The sequence below is a fragment of the Aristolochia californica genome, unplaced genomic scaffold, assembly GCF_029961685.1.
Source record: "Aristolochia californica isolate CCGP_79_NKW_82.1479 unplaced genomic scaffold, dmAriCali1.0.hap1 SCAF_3, whole genome shotgun sequence".
In the NCBI taxonomy this organism is placed as follows: domain Eukaryota; kingdom Viridiplantae; phylum Streptophyta; class Magnoliopsida; order Piperales; family Aristolochiaceae; genus Aristolochia; species Aristolochia californica.
In genome coordinates this window covers 45225067-45248350 of record NW_027181992.1, presented here as the reverse complement: position 1 = coordinate 45248350, position 23284 = coordinate 45225067, and the positions used below count along the sequence as shown (strand labels likewise).

At 39.0% G+C, this 23284-nt stretch overlaps 4 protein-coding genes across 7 annotated transcripts; 1 reads left to right on the top strand and 3 right to left on the bottom strand.

Moving 5' to 3' along the window:
- Positions 1 to 2383: 2383 nt before the first annotated feature.
- Positions 2384 to 5287, bottom strand: LOC137958732 (uncharacterized). The gene has a single exon (XM_068805829.1). It carries the CDS (start codon positions 4113 to 4115, stop codon positions 2958 to 2960), a length of 1158 nt encoding a protein of 385 aa, XP_068661930.1. The 5' UTR covers positions 4116 to 5287; the 3' UTR covers positions 2384 to 2957.
- A 77-nt stretch (positions 5288 to 5364) lies between these two features.
- LOC137958731 (uncharacterized) lies at positions 5365 to 10060 on the bottom strand. 3 transcript variants are annotated; one of them, XM_068805827.1, is made up of 6 exons: positions 9899 to 10060; positions 9145 to 9354; positions 8938 to 8996; positions 7039 to 8823; positions 6263 to 6407; positions 5365 to 6182 (listed from the first exon to the last, which is right to left on the bottom strand). In XM_068805827.1, the coding sequence occupies exons 2-6, from the start codon at positions 9251 to 9253 to the stop codon at positions 5527 to 5529; spliced, it is 2754 nt and encodes a 917-aa protein (XP_068661928.1). In that variant the 5' UTR covers positions 9254 to 9354; positions 9899 to 10060; the 3' UTR covers positions 5365 to 5526. The 3 variants fall into 3 exon arrangements, with proteins under 3 accessions (XP_068661928.1, XP_068661927.1, XP_068661929.1); XM_068805826.1 differs by having other exon boundaries at positions 9905 to 10060; XM_068805828.1 differs by having other exon boundaries at positions 5365 to 6176; positions 9905 to 10060.
- A 4305-nt stretch (positions 10061 to 14365) lies between these two features.
- Positions 14366 to 21396, top strand: LOC137958453 (uncharacterized). 2 transcript variants are annotated; one of them, XM_068805485.1, is made up of 22 exons: positions 14366 to 14566; positions 15567 to 15646; positions 15724 to 15810; positions 16158 to 16208; positions 16314 to 16431; positions 16724 to 16780; positions 16876 to 16940; positions 17087 to 17170; positions 18100 to 18150; positions 18254 to 18316; positions 18423 to 18469; positions 18573 to 18642; positions 18723 to 18785; positions 18889 to 18978; positions 19072 to 19110; positions 19596 to 19745; positions 19961 to 20038; positions 20124 to 20209; positions 20608 to 20656; positions 20749 to 20829; positions 20919 to 21012; positions 21105 to 21396. In XM_068805485.1, exons 1-22 carry the CDS (start codon positions 14449 to 14451, stop codon positions 21179 to 21181), a joined length of 1698 nt encoding a protein of 565 aa, XP_068661586.1. In that variant the 5' UTR covers positions 14366 to 14448; the 3' UTR covers positions 21182 to 21396. The 2 variants fall into 2 exon arrangements, with proteins under 2 accessions (XP_068661586.1, XP_068661587.1); XM_068805486.1 differs by lacking the exons at positions 14366 to 14566; positions 15567 to 15646 and having other exon boundaries at positions 15791 to 15810; positions 16303 to 16431.
- A 361-nt stretch (positions 21397 to 21757) lies between these two features.
- Positions 21758 to 22405, bottom strand: LOC137958454 (uncharacterized). Its single transcript, XM_068805487.1, has one exon. The coding sequence runs from the start codon at positions 22355 to 22357 to the stop codon at positions 21839 to 21841; it is 519 nt and encodes a 172-aa protein (XP_068661588.1). The 5' UTR covers positions 22358 to 22405; the 3' UTR covers positions 21758 to 21838.
- Positions 22406 to 23284: the final 879 nt, after the last annotated feature.

Sequence of the window (23284 nt, the reverse complement as noted above, 5' to 3'; positions counted from 1 at the left end):
CTTAGCGGTGACAAGGGGAGGAAAAAATTTCCTCCCCCCCCCCCTCACTCTTGATCCCGCTCCCGATCCCGATACTGATCTGACTCACCTCAAGCCGGCTCGCGAGCCAACGAACCAAACCTAGCTTCGGTCGAACTCGACTTGTTAAGGTAAACGAGCCGAATTCTGTGCTTGAGCTCAGCTCGAGCTCGATAGATAACAAATCAAACCGAGCCAATACCGAGCCGAACTCAAGCCGCTCGCGAGCCGGCTCGGTTCGAAGCCACCCCTAATCTCGACTTCCCTTTCTTCTCTCTCTTCTCCCTCTCTTCTACCTTTCAACCTCCCACTCCTTTTTCTTTCTCGCTATTCTCCTTTCCCCTAAAATACCTTCTGATTTCGTTCGATTTTCCTATTTCGATTTTGATTTTCTTCGATTTTGACATTTGGGCATCGATTTCCCCATTCGACATCAATTTCACCCTTTGGCTTCGGTTTTCCAAAAATTTCAAAAGGTATGACTAAACACTAATTTTTTTCATTAAATTAGTGTTTTATTTGATTTAATTGTATTTTCAGTGCCTAATTGGGGTTATTTGTGCATAATTGTGGGATATAGGTTACGGTTTAGGGTCTAAATTCTTTATTCGGGTTAGGGATTATTTTAGGGCATACTTAAAACGGTTCAAGAGATTAACTAAAGATAAAATCAAACATTTAATTATTTTTTCTACGTGTTTGTTGCATATTGCACAATTATATATGTGGAGAGGATTATGATGATATATTTGAAGATAATGATTCGTGTGGCGAGCTCGGTAGAGGAGGTGATGCGGTCCAATTAGGTGCAATGGATGATACAAACAGCGACGATTGCGATGGTCTTGAGGATAAAGGTAACCAAATAACAAGCTTTCGGAAGCAGAGTGCATTACAATCCATAAGAGGCGCACAATTTCGAAATGCCATATCGACTTCCATGTGGAATGATAAATGATGGTTGTATCTTATTACTTTTGAACATGTGTTGTTCATATGTACTAAACTTGTACCTTGATGATTTTATATTAAAGGCATGAACTTGTTATTTGAATAATCATTTTTTTAGGTTATTAATAAAGTTGTATATGTATGTATTTATTATTTTTGTTCAATTTTATTACTATATTAAACTTCATATTTAAGTCTCTGGTAAATAAAATATAATTAAAGTATATATTTGATTAATTAATTACTTTTAATTTTGTAAAAATATATTATTAATTAATACCATGTAAATTTTTTATCTTATGTTATTAATATAATATTTGTTTATTCATTAATCATATTTATTTTTTATTTACTCTATTGTATCAGTGATTTAATAGTGGTAATTAAAATATTATTAACTCGAACACTTGGTTTAATTAACTTATTTTTATAACTAATAAAATCAATAATTTTAAATTTCAAATATGAAGATGAAGATAACTTATCCACACTAACACCCATTTCGAAGATGAACTTATCCACATTAACACCCATTTCGAAGATAAAAATCATGTAGATAAGACAAAGATGAACTTCAAATTTCCGATTAGTTCGCTAAACCAACCCCCCGCCCCCCCCCCCCCCCTTTTGAATTGAAATATTTTAAATTTTTAACAAAAATATTAAAGAAAAGATAGCAGAATTTGATTGGTCAAAACACTGAAATAATAATTTATTGATGTTTAAGAATCAATGTCTAGCTCATAAGTTTGTCTTTGGCGTCTTAATTTTATCCTATTATTTAATTTTCCATCCATTAAAGAGGATTCCTCTTCCAGACGTAACCATCCAGGTTTCCATTACCTACCGTCACCAGTGAGACCCATCAGTGAGGTTCTTATCAAACGAACAAAGTGAGGCGCATCGCCGCATCCAAAGCCGACGCCGGTCTTCGTGTTTTTTGTTATCAGTGATCTTATAAAAAATCTGCGTAAACCGTCGATACATCGTCCTGCTCCTTTGCTAACCTTCTGAGCTATGAAAGCAGAGATTGCCTTCCCTGTAGAAATCTACGCTAATGCCATCTTCAACGTAGTTACTGTTTCTGCGAGTTTCTGAAAAAATCTAGTCGTTATTGCGATTAATCCCATTAACGATGCTTATCCAGAGACATCAATGTCGACGTTTAGGTCGCACATCACATCCGTCAGTCTTTGAATGCACAGAAGACTAAAATGCATTTAGCGAATCTCGTTTTCGTCGCAGTAATTGAGCTTCATAATTCAACCGGGAAGATATCAGACTTGTTGAATGAAAATGCAGAAATCAGATTAATCAACGAAAAGGGGCTACCATGATTGCAGTTTTCTTCTTCAACCTCCAATTACTGCTGCCAAGATCTTTCAGGTCATCCAGCTATCATAATTCATGCAAGGACAATAAATGTAAAGACAACTTGAATGGAATCCACACTGGTTTACATCCCCAACCACTAGCAATAAAGGTAGATGTGAAACTGAAATGCTTGACAATCCAGGAGCATTATACAACTATCACCAGGGCGCATATATCTTGGCAATAAGCTACAGGCATGTCACTTCAGACCACCTTGCGGTTGGCGTTTTGCAGGACATTTCTCTCTAGACACTAAACGAAATATATTTTGCCCAAAATGGAGCCGATCATGGCAATGGTGCCTCTCTAAGTTCCAACTTCCAAGAAACAATTTTCAAGGGATAAGAAAATGCGATCTGATACCTGATTACCGTTTTCCAGGTGAGCCTGTCATTGATCAACCATTCCAACTGACGACAGAGAGAGAGCACATCACCAGTTACAGCGCACCTAGTCCCATGGAGGAAACGAGCATTTCGCCACAACGCATAATCATAATCGTTGGGAATAAAAAATATACCCAAAATGGCAGATACTGTGATACAAGAAGATAGCCGAGCAAGAAAAAACATAATCTATACAACAATAATCGTATGATAGTGTGCGTTCAATCCCTACCTAGAAGAAACTGGGTTTAGGGTTCTCGCTAAGCCGTTCATAGCCCCGTAACTCTTAGAACTGAATCCTAAACACCCTAGCAAACCTTGACGGTACGGCAGGAATGTCTTCTTCTTCATCTCCTCTGCTTGCGCACGGTTCACAGTATAATGTAGCTCATGCGGGGAGGGTGGCATTCGTCTTTTTCCGACAGCGTTGGCCGGCTTCACACCAGAACCGGCAGGTTTTTTAGCAGGAGGCGGAGCATTCGCCGCTTGTTTCGGCTTCCGAGACGGAGACGACGATCTGGAGGCAGACACTGTTTTCTTCTCTTTCTGCGAATGAGAGAAGGATATTGACGACCAAAACTTTTCTTTGTTATTGCCCCTGCCCTCGCTTTTGCTTCTGTTAAGGAAGTCCATCAGGAAGATCCAACGCTTAGAACTTCGGCTAGAAGTCGAAGAGGACCTAGAGGACGAAGCGGAGACTGATGGAGTGGTGGAATCAGATGGAGGCTCGATTTCCTTCGGACCAGAGTCTTCGAAGTCGAGCGAAATAGCGTTCGTTTCATGCTCTCCTTCCTCGTCTCGCCTGTTCCGCAAAGGCGACATAGATCTCGTCCGACGATGTAGAGATCTGTTACGCAACCTCAGATCTCTTCCTCTAACAAAAGCTTCCTCCATCTTTTCCTGTTTTTGGCAAGCCTCAAAGGTTTCTTCGTCGTCTTCGTCTTCAACTTGAAGATCAAGCAACGGCGCGAGGTTTTGTGGCCGTTGTAAATGGGAGGATAACTTCATAGGACGGATCTGACCATTCAAAAATAGCTCGTCCGCCGAGATCATTGATCCGACCACAGACGATGAGTTATGGTTGAAGCGAGCAGAGAATTCGAAGTCAACGGAGATATCCGATGACGACGATATGAACTCAGACGAAGCGGCAGCAGATGAGAGAACATAGTGCATGGGACTTGCCGGAGCGCTGAAAAAGAAGCCCGTAGCAGGGCCTCGTCCAGGGCTGGACGGTGCGCTGACGTACGGAGTCGAGCAAGAACTGTCGATTTCATCGACGAAACGAGGAAACAAAGAAGAACTCCCATTGCCGGCACCTCGCTGGTCTGGTTTCGATATCTGGACTCTCGAGACTCCGCCATTGTTAAGGTTTTCGACCTCCATTGGACAGACAACTCGCAATAATGGAAGAGGCGACAGGCAGAGAGGAGTAGAGAAAAAACATAGAGGGATACCGTTAACTAAAAGGGTCCCGCTGTTGAACTAAAATAGCGGAAACGCCATTGTCGTTGTCTTCAAGACAGAACGTTAAAAGTACGGAAATGACCCTATGTTCTTCTCAAAAAGCAATCACATCCACTTCGGGGCAATTCAGTAACTTCAGTCGAACCGATAGCGAAACCCTGAAGTCAAATTACTGCGGTAGAGGAAAAACGGACCTTAGAATGTCTAAAGTAACCCAGAGTCGAGAAGAAAAGAACGGGGACAAAAACGGAAGAAAAGATGAAACGCCGAGGGCAGAGATGAGAATGGGAAGGTCGGTGGTAGAGATGTCAGAGGACGTGCTGGCACGTGCCGAGGGTTCGTCTTCCCATGACTGCATCTGATGCTGACTTTTATGCTCCTTTCCCGATGCTTACTCTCTCTTACTTTATTTTATTATTACTAGCCTCTTGGCCCTAAATAACCTCCACTGGCCCACATCTGCGTACGGATTAGAGTAGTTCACCTGCCTGTCATCTGGACCCTACACGTTGCTCCTTCTCTTCGCAGCGAAGCTAATAATAGCCGGATCAATAAAGCAACGAGGACTACTCAATGAAGTATCCCGCGGCTTCCGCTGTCACTTCCAGTCTGCTTTTGTCGCTCTGTTCGTAAAAACCGCAACGAGACCGTGCCGGACTGGTCCTCCGACCGATTCGATTCGATTCGATTGATCGATTCCAGTCGGTATTAGATTTCCGGCAACTCCTTGATGATGAATTGTCATTTACTTGTCTCTTCATCTCAGTTTTATCAGAAGAAGAAGCATAGATTTGTGTCATCAGTCATCGAAGTCGCACGCTTTTCTGTCCATCTCCAATACCTTCAGATGAGAACCAAAGTAAAAGAGCCAGAAAGGCATCTAACCGGACAGGAACACTGTAACGCTGTAATCATTTGATGGGACCTCTCATTTTTTCTGGACGTCTCTTCTTCGACCCTTTAAATGGCGGAGGAGAATTGATAGATCGGAAGAGAATTCTCTTCCCCCCGAAGATAAGAGAATGAGGGGTGCTTGATCCACGCCAAATTGTTTAGACAAAGCTGTCATCATCGAGAGAAAATTCAATTAGCCCTCTTTTAATTCATTCCTGAGAGTTGACTGTAACTCTGGAATTAACGTAATCGATTTGCAGGCTTGGCCACTCTGTTACCGGATTCCAAGCGTCCGGGGATGCGACCGAACGTTAGAAGGGCTTCAAACTGAACGGAAAAATCAGGGAGATCAATTACACAAGTCCAGCTGCAAAAGCCAAGAAGAAATAGCTTACATTGGAAGGATAATTAAGACCAAAGGATCCCAAAAAAACTTCTACGACCGCAAACTAGCAACCACTTCATCGATCAACGAACACAAAATCTGATTTTCAATGTCTAACCCAATTTCTAAACCTTCAGCTTCATAATGTGTCCATCTCCCCAAACCAGTGCTCATATCCCAGTCAACAAGCTCATCCACCATCCAATCTCCCATACTTCTCCAACCCAAAACCTCTTTGTAAGCCTCTTCTGCCAATTTTTTACTTCTTAGCATTACCATCCCCTGTGCCCATTCTCTGTAGCCACCTTTCATGTACTGATTATACTTCATATTCAGACATTCTCTTACACAATCAAACAAGGATTTTCTTCTAAGCTGCGCCTCCTTGTCCTCCTCGGCATGGCTTCTCGACCCAAATTTCTCATTTTCTAATTTTTCAAATAGAGGGGAATCTACGATCTCACGAGTATGGCTCAAACTTGGATTCTTGAGCATTATCTCAGCATGAGATACGATAACTCTTACATACTCCATTTCCTGATTCTCTGTCGCAATGTGGCCTAGTTCTCTGTCAGTGCCCTCACTATGTGCAGAAGAAGCCGAATCAGATAACTCTGCCTCAGCTTCCATTACTGCAATTTTCTCTGGGTAATGAAAATTACTATTACGTTGGGCTAGCGTAGATGAATCCTGCTTGTAACCTGGAACTAAAGGAAGAGACCTTAGCATCAATGCAAGTGGAAACACTGAAAATAAAAGGTTCTTTGTTGAGATATCTATATTTTACCAATGATGCTCTCGGAACTTTCTGTGGAATTGCAACTTTCACTCGAGAACGAGGCTTCAAGAATTGAAACTGGACTTGGATGTTGATAGTCAAACTCCTTATGGATGTCACTGCTGCTGCTACAATCCGTCCTCTCTCCAACACCCTGAAAAAGAAACCAAAACCAATTGATTTTTTTCTTATTTTCTTTCACCAAGGCAACAAGTGTGATCAAAAGTTGTTTCTTTGGATACATTGAGAATTTATTGAGAATACATTGATGCATTTCAAACAAACATTTGCTGTAGTTAATATTATTGGTATAACTTAAACAATATTTCTGCCAGAAAACTAAAAGCAAGGTCAACAAGAAGTTCAGTGGCCTAGAACTTAAAAGTCTCCTCTCTCAAAAGAACTCAAGGGAACTGCATGCAAATTTAACAGTATCACCCCCTGTCATCTTGTTAGTACTTGTCAACTAGTCCAGTCCACAGGAGCCCCTAAGTAAAGCAGTAAAACACCAACCATATTCAACAGATGGCACCTGCCAAATTTCAAAGTGATTCACTCGAAGGTTGAATGATACCATTCATTATATCTCTAGTTGATCATTTCAGGTGGAAGAATGTAATTACCAATTTTAATGCTTTTGCTATACTAAACAACAACGAAGCAATGTTTAGCAAGTTAAATTCTCAAAAATAAAGATCACATCAACAGTTAACAGCAGTAACATAAAGCATTTCATAGATAAATAAACCGCACTTGAGATGACAGTAAAGATAAATCCCACAAACCTGCAACTTAAGGTGTGGCATGGTCGCTTGACTATTAGTGGAAAAACAACTAGAGTTGGAAACCCTAGTTAACTGATCATTCTGAGGTAGTAAAGTCTTCTTTTCAGAGTGCCCCGGTATACCAGTCCTGGTATTAAGAGCAGATATAAGATCCTGCAATATTGAAGCAGATGTTGTGGCATTCCCAGTTTTCATGGTGTCATTGCAGGAAGCCTCCAATCCAGATGTTAGTTCCCTCAGCTTTTGCTCCAAAAGAACACTCAAAGCATCTCCACCTATGACATTCAAACTCAAAGATGATGGTTTCTTGTTTCTTGCATTACTTCCACTCTTGTCTCCTTGAGAACCCACATAACATAAATTTTCTCTTTTCTCAACCATTTGACCAGAAGACTGAGATCCAGACAGGGGTTTCACCATAGGAGATGTGAATGTGAAAGAGACAACATCCATGCCACTTCTCCCAGAATCTTCAGCACAACTTGTGTGTTCGTTTATAGTCACACGGGACTGGCCAGTCTTCTGATCTCTATTCACCAGATTAGTGCCAATAAATCCACTTTTTTCGCCATGGATATCCACCTCTACAGCCCGTTTCTTTCGAGGGAGATTCTTTGTTCTGGATGATGTAAGTTCCCTTTCGGACTCGGGAATCTTTGAGCCTTCCTTCCTGTATCCACCACCTCTGGAATTCACAGGAACCTTAAGTAAGGTTTTGCTTCTTCCAGCAGAAGAAGAGTCCCCAGAAAGAACCTTCCTTCCGTGCTGGTTAGAAACTGATGGTTTAAAGGGCACCTTCTCTCTATTTGTCCCACAATTCTGTTTTAAGTTATTCTGCCTATGCACAACGGAACCAGAAGACTTATTCTGCTTATTCTCCAGAGTACTTTGTATGTTCTTGGCAGGTTGTTTTGACCTGAAGTCATCCTCTTCCTTCCTAGATGATGATCCTTTTGTACCTGAGCTCAAGCCTTCCCTTCTCTGCACATTAACTTTAGCCTGAACAGCGAGAGAAACAGATTTTCCCTTACTCTTGGAACCAACAGAATGGGTATCTTCCATGTCTGAAGCCCTAAGAATCGGGGTTTCCTCTGACCCATTCCAACTCTTGTTTAAAGACTGACCTTTGAGCATTTTAACAGCATTTGATTCATCAATTCTTTTAGATACTTCTGGAAGTCTCAGTGGCCGCCGGGATGTAGAAGTACTCTCCTTCAAATCTCTAACTGTGATAGGACCTGAAGAGGACCCAAGTACAGGTAGTTTTCCTTTGGGCCCTGCTTGAAGTCCTCGTTCTAAAATCTTTGCAGCAGCTTCCATTATATGAGCAGCACTCTTGGGTGAAATGAACCCCGGGGTCTTAATTGGAGACAAAAGCTTGTGATGGGTAATTGGCACAGATTTAGCAGATTTTGGAGGTAATGGTTCCGATTGGAACCTCTCAATCAGCCTACTCTGAATCTTCTGTGGCTTCGGCTCCACAATTTCCCGAGAAAAGCCTTCGCTGTTATAGGACTGATGAGTAGAAATTGTCGTTCGATAGTCATTGAGAAACTCGTGAGTTTTTCTCTGGTACTGGGAATCACGAAGAGCTCGGGATTCATAGAGGAGGTCTGAGTGGGGTTCACTGACAGTTGATGTAGGCAATGAATCCAAACCCATGAGCCTAGCAACTACACTAGGAGCTCTAACTCCGCTCACTTCATCATCGGTAACAGAAGAAGCACAACTGTAATCACTGCCACCCTTGCAAGATGATACCCCTCCATTTTCATCATCCTCAGACTGAAACGAAAAAGAGAACCAAATCAAACAATGCAATACGAAAGTATTAAGTAGAAAAATGGTTACTAATTTTATTTTTAAGAAATGCAAAACAAGAAGCACACAAGTAGTCACCAGACGAAACCGTGTTGCGGGTAAATTTTCATCGTGTTCCTTTCCCTGCTTCAACCGATCTGCATGAAATGACAGAAGTGAGTAAATCCAAAAATGACCTATCTCCAAGACTTAGAGGAGGCTAGTGAAAAACAGAGCATAGTAACATGACAAAAGCTAAACAAGAAACCCAAATAAATAACTGGAGATGATACAATGAAAAAGCACCTGGTAAATCTGACTTATTGGCAAACAGCTTCTTCCTTGACTTTCCGTTCCAATCAAAGAGTTGAAAGAAACCTCCAACACCCTTCGAACCTTGCTTTTCTACCCCCATTTGTTCAGAGCCAAATCAAGACCATGTTGATATGAATGATAAAAGCAGTACCACATACATATGTCAACTCCACTGGCTCATCCAAAATTTCAGCCCGCATTCTGACAACCAGAAGAAATTTTCATTCATCAACAAGAATGGTGCTTACTAAAGACATTGCTTAGATTAAGAGGAAAGTTTCAACTTATGAAGGAATAGAACAGCTACACTCAGACGAAAGTTGCTGAGAAACACAAAAGGAAAACAATCAACACCATTGAAACTACACGGAGAAGTAATCCCATCTGCATGGAAACCTAAAAGATTACTATTTCTAAGAAGAGTAGATAGGTCAAACGGCACAGAAAATGCCCAATCTCCAACTCCCGAAGTCAATGACTTCAATGCAGCTTGTATCTACTTAAACCGCCACCAAAATCACCACCGGATTCGTTGAAAAGACCTAAAGTCAACTCAATCAGGAATTCAGACAACATCTAAACTCGGAAGAGCCCTAGTTTCAAAAGTAAAACGTTCAAATAAACTAAAACAGCACAAAATTCATAGAAACATACAACAGCAGAAAGAAAGTTCCCCAAATCACCCATCAGACCAACCAATTTCCAACCAATGAAATGACACAGAACCAAGATCTCAAGCACTAACCCTTACCTCGATCCCTCACCTGACCATCCATGTTTCAACGCAAAGTTTAGGTCTACGGAAGGGGAAAAGAGAGGTTTCAGGAGAAATTCCAGAGAGCGATAAAGGGGTTTTGCGTGCTTGAAAGCTGAAGAGCAGCAGGTGAGCAATAAATGAAGACAGGAAGAGAGACAGTTCTCGCCATTAAAATTTCAAAGCGATTAAAATAATGATAGAAAACGATACAAAATTGGGGAAAAAGATAAGTTTAACGTCTCTCTGAGTCTAGGAGAGGGAGCAATTTCAAATTTCCATATACGAAGCCCGAAGTCAAAACTCCCAAGGAAGGAGCGTATTGCTCGTTAGTATCTCTTTTCCAATTACGCGTATACATACGCCCCTGATGCTCTCCAAGTTTGCAATAGCTTCCTGTGAGAAGCATATGAGAAGTGGTCCCCACTTAAGCAAGTAGATCTAGACCAGTCATCAAAGAGACGAGTGAGAAGTTATGAGGAATCGACCCACGCCTAGACTCGACGAAGGGAAGGGACCACGAGCATGTGAAGGCATAATGCGCACAGGTGACTCTTGGATGTGAATTCCACCTACTCTAATTACTCTAGGGGGGTAGTGCACAATGTAAGTTTAGAGGGAAAGTGGGAGGGAAAGTAAAGTACTTGTTTGTGTTAGTGTGTGCGATAGAAAGTGTAATGTAAAGTACTTGTTTGTGTTAATGTGTACAATATAAAATACACTATAAATTATTTGTTTATATTAGTGTGCACAATGGAAAGGGTAGTGTAAAGTGCAAATAAATTATTTATTAAATAAAATATTTTGATGTATTTAACTTTCAGAAAATGAAATTAATATTAATTAATAAATAAATATAAATAAATATAATAATTAAATAAAATGCTTACTTTTATATTATTGAATTTTTAATTTTGTAGTATCTAAATATAAAATAATTATACAAACATTGTACTACACAAACATCGTAATAATAAAACTAAAAATAATACAAATATGACTCAATCATTATTGGCTAAATCCTATTGGTGAGATCCAGATTAACCCACGTTTTGAAGAGTTATTGAAAATCACATTTTTTTTTAAAAAAAAAGAGAAATTCATTTTCTTAAAAAATATAGAATTTGAAGAGAAAAATAAATAAAGATAAGTAAGATAGGAAATTTTTATCATAATATAAATATATTTAAATTCAAATTCTGATAAATATTAAATTGTAATATGTTTTTTATAGTAAATTCATAGATAAAATAATTGATAATATTGATTTATACTGATAAATAGAAGTCGATCGATAATATTCTAATTCTTATAGATTTTTTAGTTCATAGGCATTATATAATAATTATAATTATTAAATTTTAAAATAATTAAAATTTTCTTCTTATTTTCCTCATGCATCCAAATATAAGAGACCTGTTAGGAAACTCACGTTTCCTAAATTGGGTAATATATTTTATTCAATTATATTTAATATGGGCTAAAATTTAGTGATCTAATTTTTGTAAACCTATAGACTGTTAAAGAAAGAATATGGGGCAATTGATTAGATACCCATATTGTTTTAAGTAGGAGATTATGGTAACCCTAATTAAATAATATAAATAAAACATCAGGGTTGTGGTCCCAATCTACTAAATCCAATACGGTTTCTCTTCTCCCCATTCAGGAGAGTCATAACGGTCCCATAGTGGAATAAAGGTGATTTAGTTGAGGAAAATCATAAAACCATTATCTGTTCGTTACATTAATTCCGCATAAAAAGACGAAATTTTGGAATGGATCCAGATATGTATTACGAATCCTAATATTCTAGCGTGATGAAAATTTTCAATTATGATTTAAAGATTATAATTTTCTAACAAGACCATGTTTATCTTTTTTTTCTTTCATTTGTCAGTCGGAGTTAGAGCAGATGAAGAATACTTCTCATCCTTCGATATCTGCAACACCAGGTTTTGATAGATCAGTTCTTGAACTGGTATTTTTCTCTATCATGTAATAAGAATTACAGAGAAAATAAGGATCACAACAGAGGTTCAAATAAACTAGAGAGAAAATAGGAAGGCAAATTTTGATAAGGAAAATATCTTGATGCCATGCTTGGTTTAGTTTACCTTCTTTGACGATTATAATTACAGGCTTCAGGTGTTGAAACCCCTCCTCTTCGTGTAATCCTTCCCCTGAAACTCCACTGGGAAATTTCTTTCAGGTCCCGGTCCTCCCAGCCTCCGATTGTTCACACCTCTCTTCCTATAACTCCTCTCTACCTCTCTGTTCATTTCAACTTTGTTTGAGGACCTTCTACGTTGAAATTCATTATCTGCTAGCGATCTTCTCCATTGAGGTGTCATTCTCATGGCTTTCATGTTGTCTAGATAAGGTCTGTTCGTGTTTTCAATGCTTGACTTGAGACCAGCTGCTATCCTCGAATTACTATCGGCGAAATTCCCCTTCACCCTGTCTAGCTCCATGTGATGCTCATTAAGTTGCCTCCTGGATCGATAACAATTTGGCTCATGAGGATTCTGCATCTCTACCATCAAAGCCATGATGTTTCTTGGTGGGTACATCAATGGCGGCACAAGCGCGCTGAGATCTTGATCTTTCGATCTGCAAGAAACCGAAGTTTGCACGGGATGTTCAGGCACATTTCTCCCGTTCTTTGTTCGTGGGGGGATCTGTCTTGGACACCTAAATTTAGGCGGTGCATTCTCTTTTCTTTCTGCAAGGACAGTCATTGCAGGGATGTTTTCTTTCATTTTCTTCTCCCTCCTGACCAAAGAACTGTAAAATTCTTTAGCTGGAAAATCCAGAACATCAAGGAGGCTTTGACATTAACAAAGAATTACACATTACAATATTTGCTACTAACAACGGGGATCAAAACAAAGGAGATACGGCAAACGAAGAAGATCAAAACATAGAGAAATATGTAAAACAAAGGAAGTTGTTAATCCTTCATTCTGTCATGAGTACGTTTCAACAGGAAAATCTGGAGAACCCTGACTCACCAATGACGCCTAGGAGGTGCTATGGCGACTTTCCATTATAAATGTAAAAGAACCCTTATTGCTGATCAGGGACATCCATTGCAAGCAAGAAAGATCAATCTTTTGTCTTTGCATGAGCTCTGTAACCCACCAGAACTCTTTTCATTCAAAGGTATCGATTATAGCTCCGCAGTCAATATAAATAATTCCAAGACAGCTTAAACCAAACTAAAATTGACCGAAAATTAATCAACAACGATGACCCAAAAAAATTATGTCTTTAATCTGTTTACTCAGCTTAAGACGATAAAATCAGTTCCTGATTAATTCGGAAACCTAATAGGAGCTTTGACAATTGGAAGCGAAGACAAAGAAGCCTGCGAATGGCCAACAGAAACATAATCTGATTTTTTTATATTGCAAGAGAGACGATCGTACCTGGAAGAGTAGTTTAGTTGTTCGTCGAGTCTTCGCCATTCAATTCCTTTTTCTTCCACAACCTTTCCTCTTGGCCTTACGAATCCGAACGGGTTCTGTCTTTTGCTTAATGTTGAAACCAGTGCACTAAAAGGCTCGAACCTGTTAGGAAAGCAACCCACGGATCTTATACAAGGACTGGCCCGGTCGATACAAACACAAATTCCAACACTCCCCCGCACGGGAAAACCCGTGGACAAATTCACCGGAAAAACCCGGGACAAACTCCTGGAAAAACCCAGGACAAAATTCGGTGGGAGCGGGACTCGAACTCGGGACCAACCTGCTCTGATACCATGTTGAAACCAGTGCACTAAAAGGCTCGAACCTGTTAGGAAAGCAACCCCACGGATCTTATACAAGGACTGGCCCGGTCGATACAAACGCAAATTCCAACACTTAATTTTTGCTTCTCCTTTTCAAGCTTCCTTTCTTCCTCAACTTCGACAGCCCATGAAAACCCAGAGGGAAGCCTGCTCAAAGCCATCTCTCCGGTCGATGCCAACGGCAATTCCCAGGTGTTTGAAATTCGAAAGTCTCAGTTTGGCAGAAGGCGGCGAGCGATGTGGTTTTGCACGTGAGCACGGCAAGGACCACTGAACCGGTCCCCAGATAGACGACACATTAAATGGTGGTTCCGCGTCCAAAGGACATCTGGCCTCTACCCAGTTTTACATGTGATGTGGCATCCTAGAGCTAACTTTTTTTCTTTTTCCCTTTCCTCTTGTCTCCTCTCCGGGAAGAAAAAAAACAAAACACTGCTTACTAAGTATGCCACGATAGCCTACACGTCACAGGTTAACTTTTTACCTGTGACATGTAACTGGATTTTCCATCTGTACAGGTATAACTGGGCCGGGACCAAATGTTTCATTTCGTCGGGCCCACGGACTTTTCTGAGCTGTCCCCCTCCCCTCCTATCCAGTTTCTGCTGTCTAGCCGCATGCTTGAAAATGATGAGCGACCGATTATCAGAAACTTTGTCTACCTTCAGTCTAATCGCAGTCTCGTTGTCCTATCGACTTCCTCGTTAGACATTTCCGCAAACACTTGGAAGGCTCTGCGTGAGAGATGAAGTATGTTTTGGTGACCGGAGGAGTTGTGAGCGGGCTAGGCAAAGGCGTGACGGCGAGTAGCATCGGGGTCGTACTCGAAGCTTGCGGCCTGCGAGTTACCTCTATCAAAATCGGTTCTGTTCTCTCTTCCTTGCTTCTATTTCTGTGTGCTGCGTTCGGTTCTTTCTTATTATCTGTTTCCAATGGCTGTTCCTGTATTGCTGTTCCTATGCGATATTACTGGTGGATTTTATGTTGCTTATGTTCAAGCGTCCTTCTGTTGTGTACTTATGTTACGGAGAGTATCTTGTACCGATCGATTTCTTCTACCTTTGGTACTGGTAGTATCTTATGCAAGGTGGTAATGCTGCGTTTGTGATACTTTTACTTCTAATAATGTACTTTGTTGATTTTTTTGCTTTAGATGTATTCGGTGGTTATTTCCTTGATTTCATGCGCTGTTCTTGTGTATGCTTGAATGTATTTTGCCTTTGTCTGCTTTCGCTTTTACGAGGTCTTCTGAATACTCTTAGAATGTGTTTGCGCACCTGGTTCATCTGTGTTTCGGTTTAGTTTGTGTCGTGATATCACTTCTATTTTGTCTCTCCGATCATGCTCTCATGTTTTACAGGTTGTATGCTTTTGACTTCTACGGGGTCCTATTTGTTATTTTCTTCTCTGGCAGTTTCTCCACTTGCGATATAATGTATATATTTTGTTTGGTCTGTTCAAAGCATTATTTTGTTCTAACGGAAGATTGCTAATTTATTTTCTTGTCATTCTCTGCACTTTTGGCTTTCTAATTTTCCTTCCAGTTAGTAGTTTTACTTTCACTAGTTTTGTTACATGTCCTTCTATTTGGTTTGAATGGATATCTATTCTGTATGATCTGTGATACCTAGATGCTGGTTCTTTTGTTCATTATTTCTGCTTTTTTGCTTGGTTTTTTTTCCCTCATCGACCTATTTTTTAACTCCTCTTTCTGTCCTTTCATCTTTAATTAGTGTAAGTTCAAATTTTCTTGATTGAAGATCAAATCAGATTTCTTATTTTCTTATTTTCATTTCACTTATCCAAAAATTCCACTTGCTTGTTTTTTGTACAAAACTTATCCAAGCTTTCGTACTCGTGCAGACCCATACTTGAATACTGATGCTGGTACTATGTCCCCCTTTGAGCATGGGGAGGTTTTTGTCCTCGATGATGGTGGCGAGGTTTGCTCTCTTTTCACACTTATATGTTTAAACATGTCTCTGTCAAGTCTTATCTTGTTGTTTTTACTTTCAAAAAGGTTGATTTGGATCTTGGAAATTATGAGCGTTTCTTGGACGTGACCCTCACCAGAGACAACAACATTACTACGGGAAAGATCTATCAGGTGGGTGAAACTCTTTTTGTCCAAATGGTGACAGCTGCTGCGGCATACCTGGTGATCTGGAACAATGATTGTCAATTGTCCAACAATTTCACATGCATTCTTCTAAATAAGTGATTTTTCACATGACATCTGTCCCATGCAAAATAAATGGTCTAAACATGTGCACTTAATGGCTACAAATTGGACGATTGTCATCATCATCCTCAAAGCCTAATCTGAACCCTTTTTTTGGGTCTCATGTTTCAATTATTTAATGGACTATTGAGATCATTACTACCAGGTAGACCTTAATGTTTTTATAATGGTTACTCAGCTTGTCATAATATATTCGGTTTTGTCTGCTCCAGTATGTCCTTGAGAGGGAAAGGAAAGGCGACTATCTGGGCAAAACTGTTCAGGTGATGATAATTATGCACCCTAATCAGAGCTGATGGACTGTTCTTTCTTCTGTTTGGTTATTTTTAAGAATAACCTTGTAATAGTCACATTTAGGTCTCATGCAGGTTGTTCCACATATCACTGATGCGATTAAGAATTGGATTGAATCGGTATCCAATATACCTGTTGATGGAAAAGATGGGCCTGCTGATGTATGTGTGATTGAACTGGGCGGGACTGTAGGTAACCTGTTACAATCTTTACACAACAAACGGGTTACAGAGTGTCATCTTAGGAATCTTATTTCAGATTGATAAAAACTTTTTGGCCTTAGGTAACAAAATTTTGACAAAAAGTATATAACTGAAACCTGAATATGTTTTGTGTATATATTTTGCTAATCTTTTTCTATTTGTAATGCCTGAATCCCAAAAGCCAAAGATATGCCATGAATGTAGATTACATGTTCTCTGTTCCCTTTTAGGCCCTTGTTTATGGTTCTCTTCTTCTTGTTGTTCTTGTCTTTCTTTGTCAGGTGATATTGAATCCATGCCTTTTATAGAGGCTTTGCGTCAATTGTCATTTTCTGTTGGTAAGGCTATCTACAAAAGGTAACTCATAGTTTTCCATGTGTTTTTTTATTTTATTGGTCACTATTCTCCTTTTCTCTGCTTTTGGTTTTCCTAGGACAAGATAATTTCTGCCTCATACACGTCAGCCTCATACCAGTGCTGGGGGTAGTGGGTGAGCAAGTAATCTTTCTTTGGCTCTGTCTTTACTTTTTTAAGTTTCTAATTTTAAGTACTCTGGACGTAAGATTGAAAATTTTCGTTCCATGTGTTCTTGACTCAATTTTTTAATGGAAAATAATGGAGTTCTTTTGTTCTCTTTTCTGTAGAAAACGAAGCCAACTCAACATAGTGTGCGGGAATTGAGGGCATTAGGCTTGACACCTCATCTCTTAGCTTGCCGCTCTGCTCAGGTTTTTATTTCTCCCTGTTGTGTATTTCTCAGATAATCTTTTAATAGTGAAAGGCTTCAGGGTGAAGGCCAAAAAATGTCTTAAGAGGAGAATTTTTTTTTCCCTTTTGTAATATGGAGACGGTCTTGACTTCGTTCTTTTATCTGTTTTAAAATAGACAACCCTAATAAGAGGTAGAAAGGGGTGAAGCAATTCTGTTTTGATTCTGCTGTTGAACAACTATCCTGCTCCCTTGATTGTAAGAAAGGAGTAGATAAATGAGTAACATTATTGGAGCTTTTTGAAAGCCTCTTTTGAGGTCAAACTCTTATTCATTCATATTACATGGCATTGTATCTCTTGTTTCTCATTTCCATTCATAAGAATGAATACAATGGTATTGATATCAAACAGACCTGAATGTACAATCTATAAGGTGCTTCCAGATGATAGTTATTTGCGGCCAATTGGTTCTGTTATGCTAAATATATTTGTGCCGTGTCAAGTATTTTTAGTTTATGTCTTGGCAGTTACAAGTTTAGGACACTGAAACTCCTTTTTTAAAAACTCTTTTAATATCAATTTAATTAATTTTAAATTTTAAATTTTAAATTTTAAATAAAAATTTCCTTTTTTTCTCATTATTTCATTCCTTTTAGTGAAGATATCCATCTACAACCTCTAAAGTCCTGTCATTGTCTGTATCATTCTTCTCCATTAGCCATTAATTTAATTTAACTGGTATTTTAAATGTTATATTGATATTACCATTTTATTATAAGCATTTTATTTTGTTAAACTCTTGCTATTAAGTCCCAACAGTTGTTATTAACTTGGTTTTGCATTAGTTTTTGTTGTCGTATTCAAGTTGCTAATTCTATTCAATGCTTGATTTTACATTTTCATTGGTTTCTATAAACTTATCTCTACTTTTTTTTGGTTAATTTCAGCCTTTACTGGAAAGCACGAAGGAGAAACTTTCCCAGTTTTGTCATGTCCCTGTCAGTGACTCATGCTGATGTTTGATTCATATTTTTTCACTTCGTACTTTTCATTTCTACTAATTTGATTCAGTTTTCACACCTTGGTATTCTCATTTGATAGCTTGGGAATATTCTAAATATCCATGATGTACCAAACATTTGGCACATTCCCCTCTTGCTTCGGGTGAGTTCTGGGCCTTGCAGGCCCCAGTATATGTTGTAGAAATCTGAGTTTCTATGTTAGTTTGCCGTAATTTTTCCTTAAGGCTTGATTGATTATCTTCTTTCAGAACCAAAATGCTCATGTTGCAATCTTGAACCAACTTAACTGCCACGAGTAAGATATATGTGATCTGAAATAAATTATTGTGCTTTGTTCTTTATTCTGAGAAAAAAGTTACTTCAAAGTCATCATAGTAATCATCAAAGATCTGTTTCAGCATAGCTGCAACCCCAGATCTACTTGAGTGGACAAAGCGAGCTCAGACTTTTGATAATCTCACCAACTCTGTATGTTAAAACCCATAGTTCTCCCTCTTCAAAAGTTTTAGTTCCTTGTCTAAGATTTTTTAAGTATATCTGTGTTGTAGGTGAAAATCGCTATGGTTGGAAAATATGTTGGCCTGACCGATTCTTATTTGTCAGTAGTGAAGGTGCAACCTCACAATGTTTACCCCGAATATTGTCTTACAATATTGCTTAATCTTGCAACTCAATTTCTTGTTGAACAATTGATTTGACTGTGGTCCATTTTAGGCCCTTTTGCATGCTTGTATTGCATGCTCTTTTAAGCCATCGGTACAATGGATTGCTGCGTCAGACCTTGAGGATGAAAGTGCAAAACTGGTACTTAATCAGTTGTTATTCACTGCAGTATTGTTTACTGCAAAGACTTTGTTACTGCTTGTCTTATTCCATTTTTTGATATCTGTTGTCCAGACACCAGAGGCACATGCAGCTGCATGGGAGAATCTACAGGTAAAAAACTTCTGATGGCTTTATTAGAGAAATGCTCCTCATTCCAATTGTTATATGATTAAGAGTATTATTTTTTATTTCTTTTCTGTATCTTGGTGATGTATGCTCATAACACCAGAAGAACAAATTAGTTGTCTTCATTTTGTTACTTTTAATTCTTTATCTTTTGGTCATATTTGATAAATTTTTCCATAAATCTTAAGCTAGTTGTTCAGTGAGCTGGTTGTGCTCATATTATTTCGTTTAGAAAAAGAATTATTCTTCTGAATCTGTCACAGACTTGGTTCCGAAACCAGTTTGACTTGAGTAGTATCTAAAAAAATTGACAGGACATGGCCTAGTAATTTGATAACTGACTGCATTCCGCTTTCTCGACTCAAGACTTGATTGAGTCACTTAAAGAGGCTTGATAAGATTTTATCTAGGTTGTTGCACTTGATCCTGACTTTTTGGGAAACTATTATTGACATGATCTGCATTTCCAGAGTGCTGCATGCATTTTAGTTCCTGGTGGTTTCGGTGATCGAGGAGTGAAAGGAATGATATTGACTGCAACGTATGCTCGGGAGAATCATGTTCCATATCTTGGCATTTGCCTGGGAATGCAGATCTCAGTGGTCGAGTTTGCTAGATCTGTATGTTACTCTTTCTCATTTTTCCCTCTGAAGCTTCTCTTTTATTTTTATTATCTGTTACGGATATTTTTGAATGATTATTATTTTTATTGATTTGATTATTATTGTGAATATTATCTTTTAAGGTAATATTTGAAATAAAAACTTCAAGGTGTGCATTATTATTTTTTATTTGAAAACGAAGATCTGCATTATTTATTTTGTTTATATGCTAGGTCTTGGGTTTGGAGAAAGCAAACAGCGAAGAGTTTGACAAGGAAACACCTGATCCTGTTGTGATCTTCATGCCTGAGGTAGTGATTTTAATGTTAACAGTTGCACAAAATCAAGCATGCTGTTAGTCTATCCTAAGCCTTCACAGCTAATTGACTCATGCAGGGTTCTAAAACACACAAGGGAGGTAACATGAGACTTGGATCTCGAAGAACATTTTTTCAAACTCCTGAGTGCATTACATCAAAACTGTAATTACTTCCTTTTACTTGTTTACTTTTCAGTTTAGTGTCTGGATAAACAGCCGTTTCTTTTAATCAAATAAGCATCCATATTTTGGATAACTATTAGCATGTTGTTGGAGTACTGGGGATAAGTAACAGCCTGGTATTTACTGTTATCGAAGTAACTAATGCTACTCATGTTCTCTGTTTCAACTAGTGGTCCAATCAGTGTTCTTTAATCTAATTTGAGATTATTCTCTCAATATCCTACTTTGCCAGATGGGCTGTTTCTATAACCCTTGAACCCACCATTTGAAAAGTCATACCATTGATGAGATACTGTAGAGAATCTTCATTATCCTGAGACAAGTTAGCTTTATCTTCTTGATCTACTTTGCATGCTGATGAGTTTCAACACCTTTCAGATACCAAAAGCCAGTCTATGTCGATGAACGGCATCGTCATAGATATGAGGTTAGTCCCCAATTGTGTTTATGTTGTCAAAACTGGTTCTTTATTATTTTTATCTGTGGATATAACGGAAAGCTAATAAGTTTATGCTGCAGGTGAATCCGGAAATGATAGAAAAATTCGAAGAGGCTGGTCTAAAGTTCGTGGGAAGGGATGAGACTGGAAACAGGATGGAGGTAATCACTAGTGGCCGCATTGCATATTTCAAATTTGTACTTCTATGCAGTATAAAACTTTTAATGATTGTTATTTGATTCATAAGCAGATTCTAGAGTTACCAAGTCATCCATACTATGTGGGAGTGCAGTTTCATCCCGAGTTCAAATCCCGACCGGGGAAGCCGTCTGCTCCATTTTTAGGTATAATTGATCAACCAGTGAGATTCGTTCTGGTTATGAACGACTCTTATTTATAAATTTAACCCAAACATGTTTTTCCTCTGCAATTTTAGGGCTCATATTGGCTGCAACAAGGCAGTTGCAGGCACATTTCAGTGAAAGAACTGTTGAGCGCACATCTTCAACATGACATGATATCTTCAGTTGCAATGCCCCGCCAGAATTGTAACAAATAGAGGTTTGCCAAAATGACTTTTTTTTCTTCTTCTAGAAGAGGGCATTTATTAATTCATTTATGTCAAAGGTAACAAGAATTATAATAACCCTAGTCTCAATGCCTGTTGTCAAACACAACTTTCGAAATGCTGTGTAACCCCCTTTCTTAAGTTAAAAAGGGTTTGCTTCCTTGTAAGAAATGGTTTTTTTATCAAGGCTTTTGGACATCAAATGATGATACAAATACGCAAAAATTGATGAACCATGATTGCCTATCAAACGACAGCTAGCAAGTTGAGGTTGTAGAAAAAAAAGTTCGGAGGATGGTAGATGCAAAAGATCGATCTGTTCTGATACTTTGTTAGATATTGAACTGACCAGATCGATCTGATACCTTGTTAGATATTGAACTGAACAGATCGATCTGTTCTGATACCTTGTTAGATATTGAACTGAACCATTCATTTATAATTGAAGTGATTATGTTTGTCTGAAATGCAAAAACGAATGTGTAAATATTGTAACACTCCATCAAAAACTTCTTCAAGAAAGTTTTTAGTTTTAACAGGATTCCCTAGATACACGTATAAAGAAATCAATAAATATAGCAACAAATTCTTGAAACTGTTCTTCAGCAGGCTCCTCTTGAAAGCATCTCATGGTACTGCAAGTAAGAAACCTGCCGTTGCAGCTTCATCTGCTCGTAGAACTTCGCAATGAATTCCTCCGCTTTATTGTCAATCTCTTCGTCTCCGCCGGCAACCTCTCTGTTTATCTCCTCCCCATCAGCGTCCTCACGATAACTTCCTTCCTCTTGACTCCTCGTGAAGCTGACTCTCCCATCGTAAAAATCGTCATCTTCTTCGAAGTCCACAGGCGGGTTTATGCAGGGAATGCTAGGGAGATACTTGCATCTCATTGGACCAGGCTTGTGCAATTTGAAGTGGAAGAAGGGTGTTTCATCGAAGGAGAACTGGCGCTCCTGATATCGAATAGAATCATGGGTAGCTGCGCGGAGGCTATTGACATAGTTTCGGATGAGATCCATCATGAAGTTGCGCTTGAAGATACCTCCTTTGCGAGCCCAGAACAAGGTCAGACGGATCAAATTCCACGCTCGACCAGCCAATGCCGATTTCCTCTTCCCCATTTTGATACTTGTTCTACACTTTTCTTCTACAAACAGTTTTGGATTGGATCGAGCTGCGGTGCCAGCTTTGTAATATAGTAGACAAGAATGCTCTGACGTCGATGATCGTCGCTGAGGGCCTTTATATACGCCTTCCCACGCGGTCTCTACCAGGGAGAGAGAAATTGACAGGTAAGCGAGAGAAAGGCCAAAAATAAAAGCGACTCGTAGCGGCGCGGACTCGTACGCGGACAATCATTTTCTCCTCTATTTACGGTTAACAAAAGCGTTCAGCGGACCAGAATTTAAAGTCAAATAAACGGTCTTCTGATTTGCTCAGTTAAGATGTTTGTTGGATGTTCTGTTCAGCACTTTCTGTATATTCAAAGAAGAAGGAAGGTTTTCTTGGCTTTTATCCATTAAAAAACAACCATCAGAGCTAAGAGTGAAAAGCTCGGATTCAGTGAAGTTGGCGCGAAACAAGCCCTTGCTTCTGAGACCTCAAACCGTGTTCGTCCTTCCCGTTTTTTCCAAAGAAATCTTGTTGTTTAGCTTGTTAATGGCGTAGTTTATGAAGATGATCAAATATGAAGATGGGTCTCGTCTCCACGTAAGATGGGATCCATTCAAACCAGTACAGAGGCTCCATGATTGGAAATTGAAAATAAAAACAGCTCAAAGTATGAACACAAATTCTGGAGAGTGACAACTGGAGAGACCGTTTTCTTATATAAAAAAAACTAAAAATGAGGGTGTCGCAACCCACGTCTTTCATGTTCTGATTGTTATTGGAAAGTGCAGACGCGGAGAAGCTGCGGGCTGTCCGAAGATTCGATGACTTGCAGAGAGTATTTCAGTCTATTGCGTAATCTAAAGAGAAAGAAGAGAGAGGGAGATGAAACTTCAGAGCTGAAAAAGGCCGAATTTTCCGATTCTACTATTCACGCT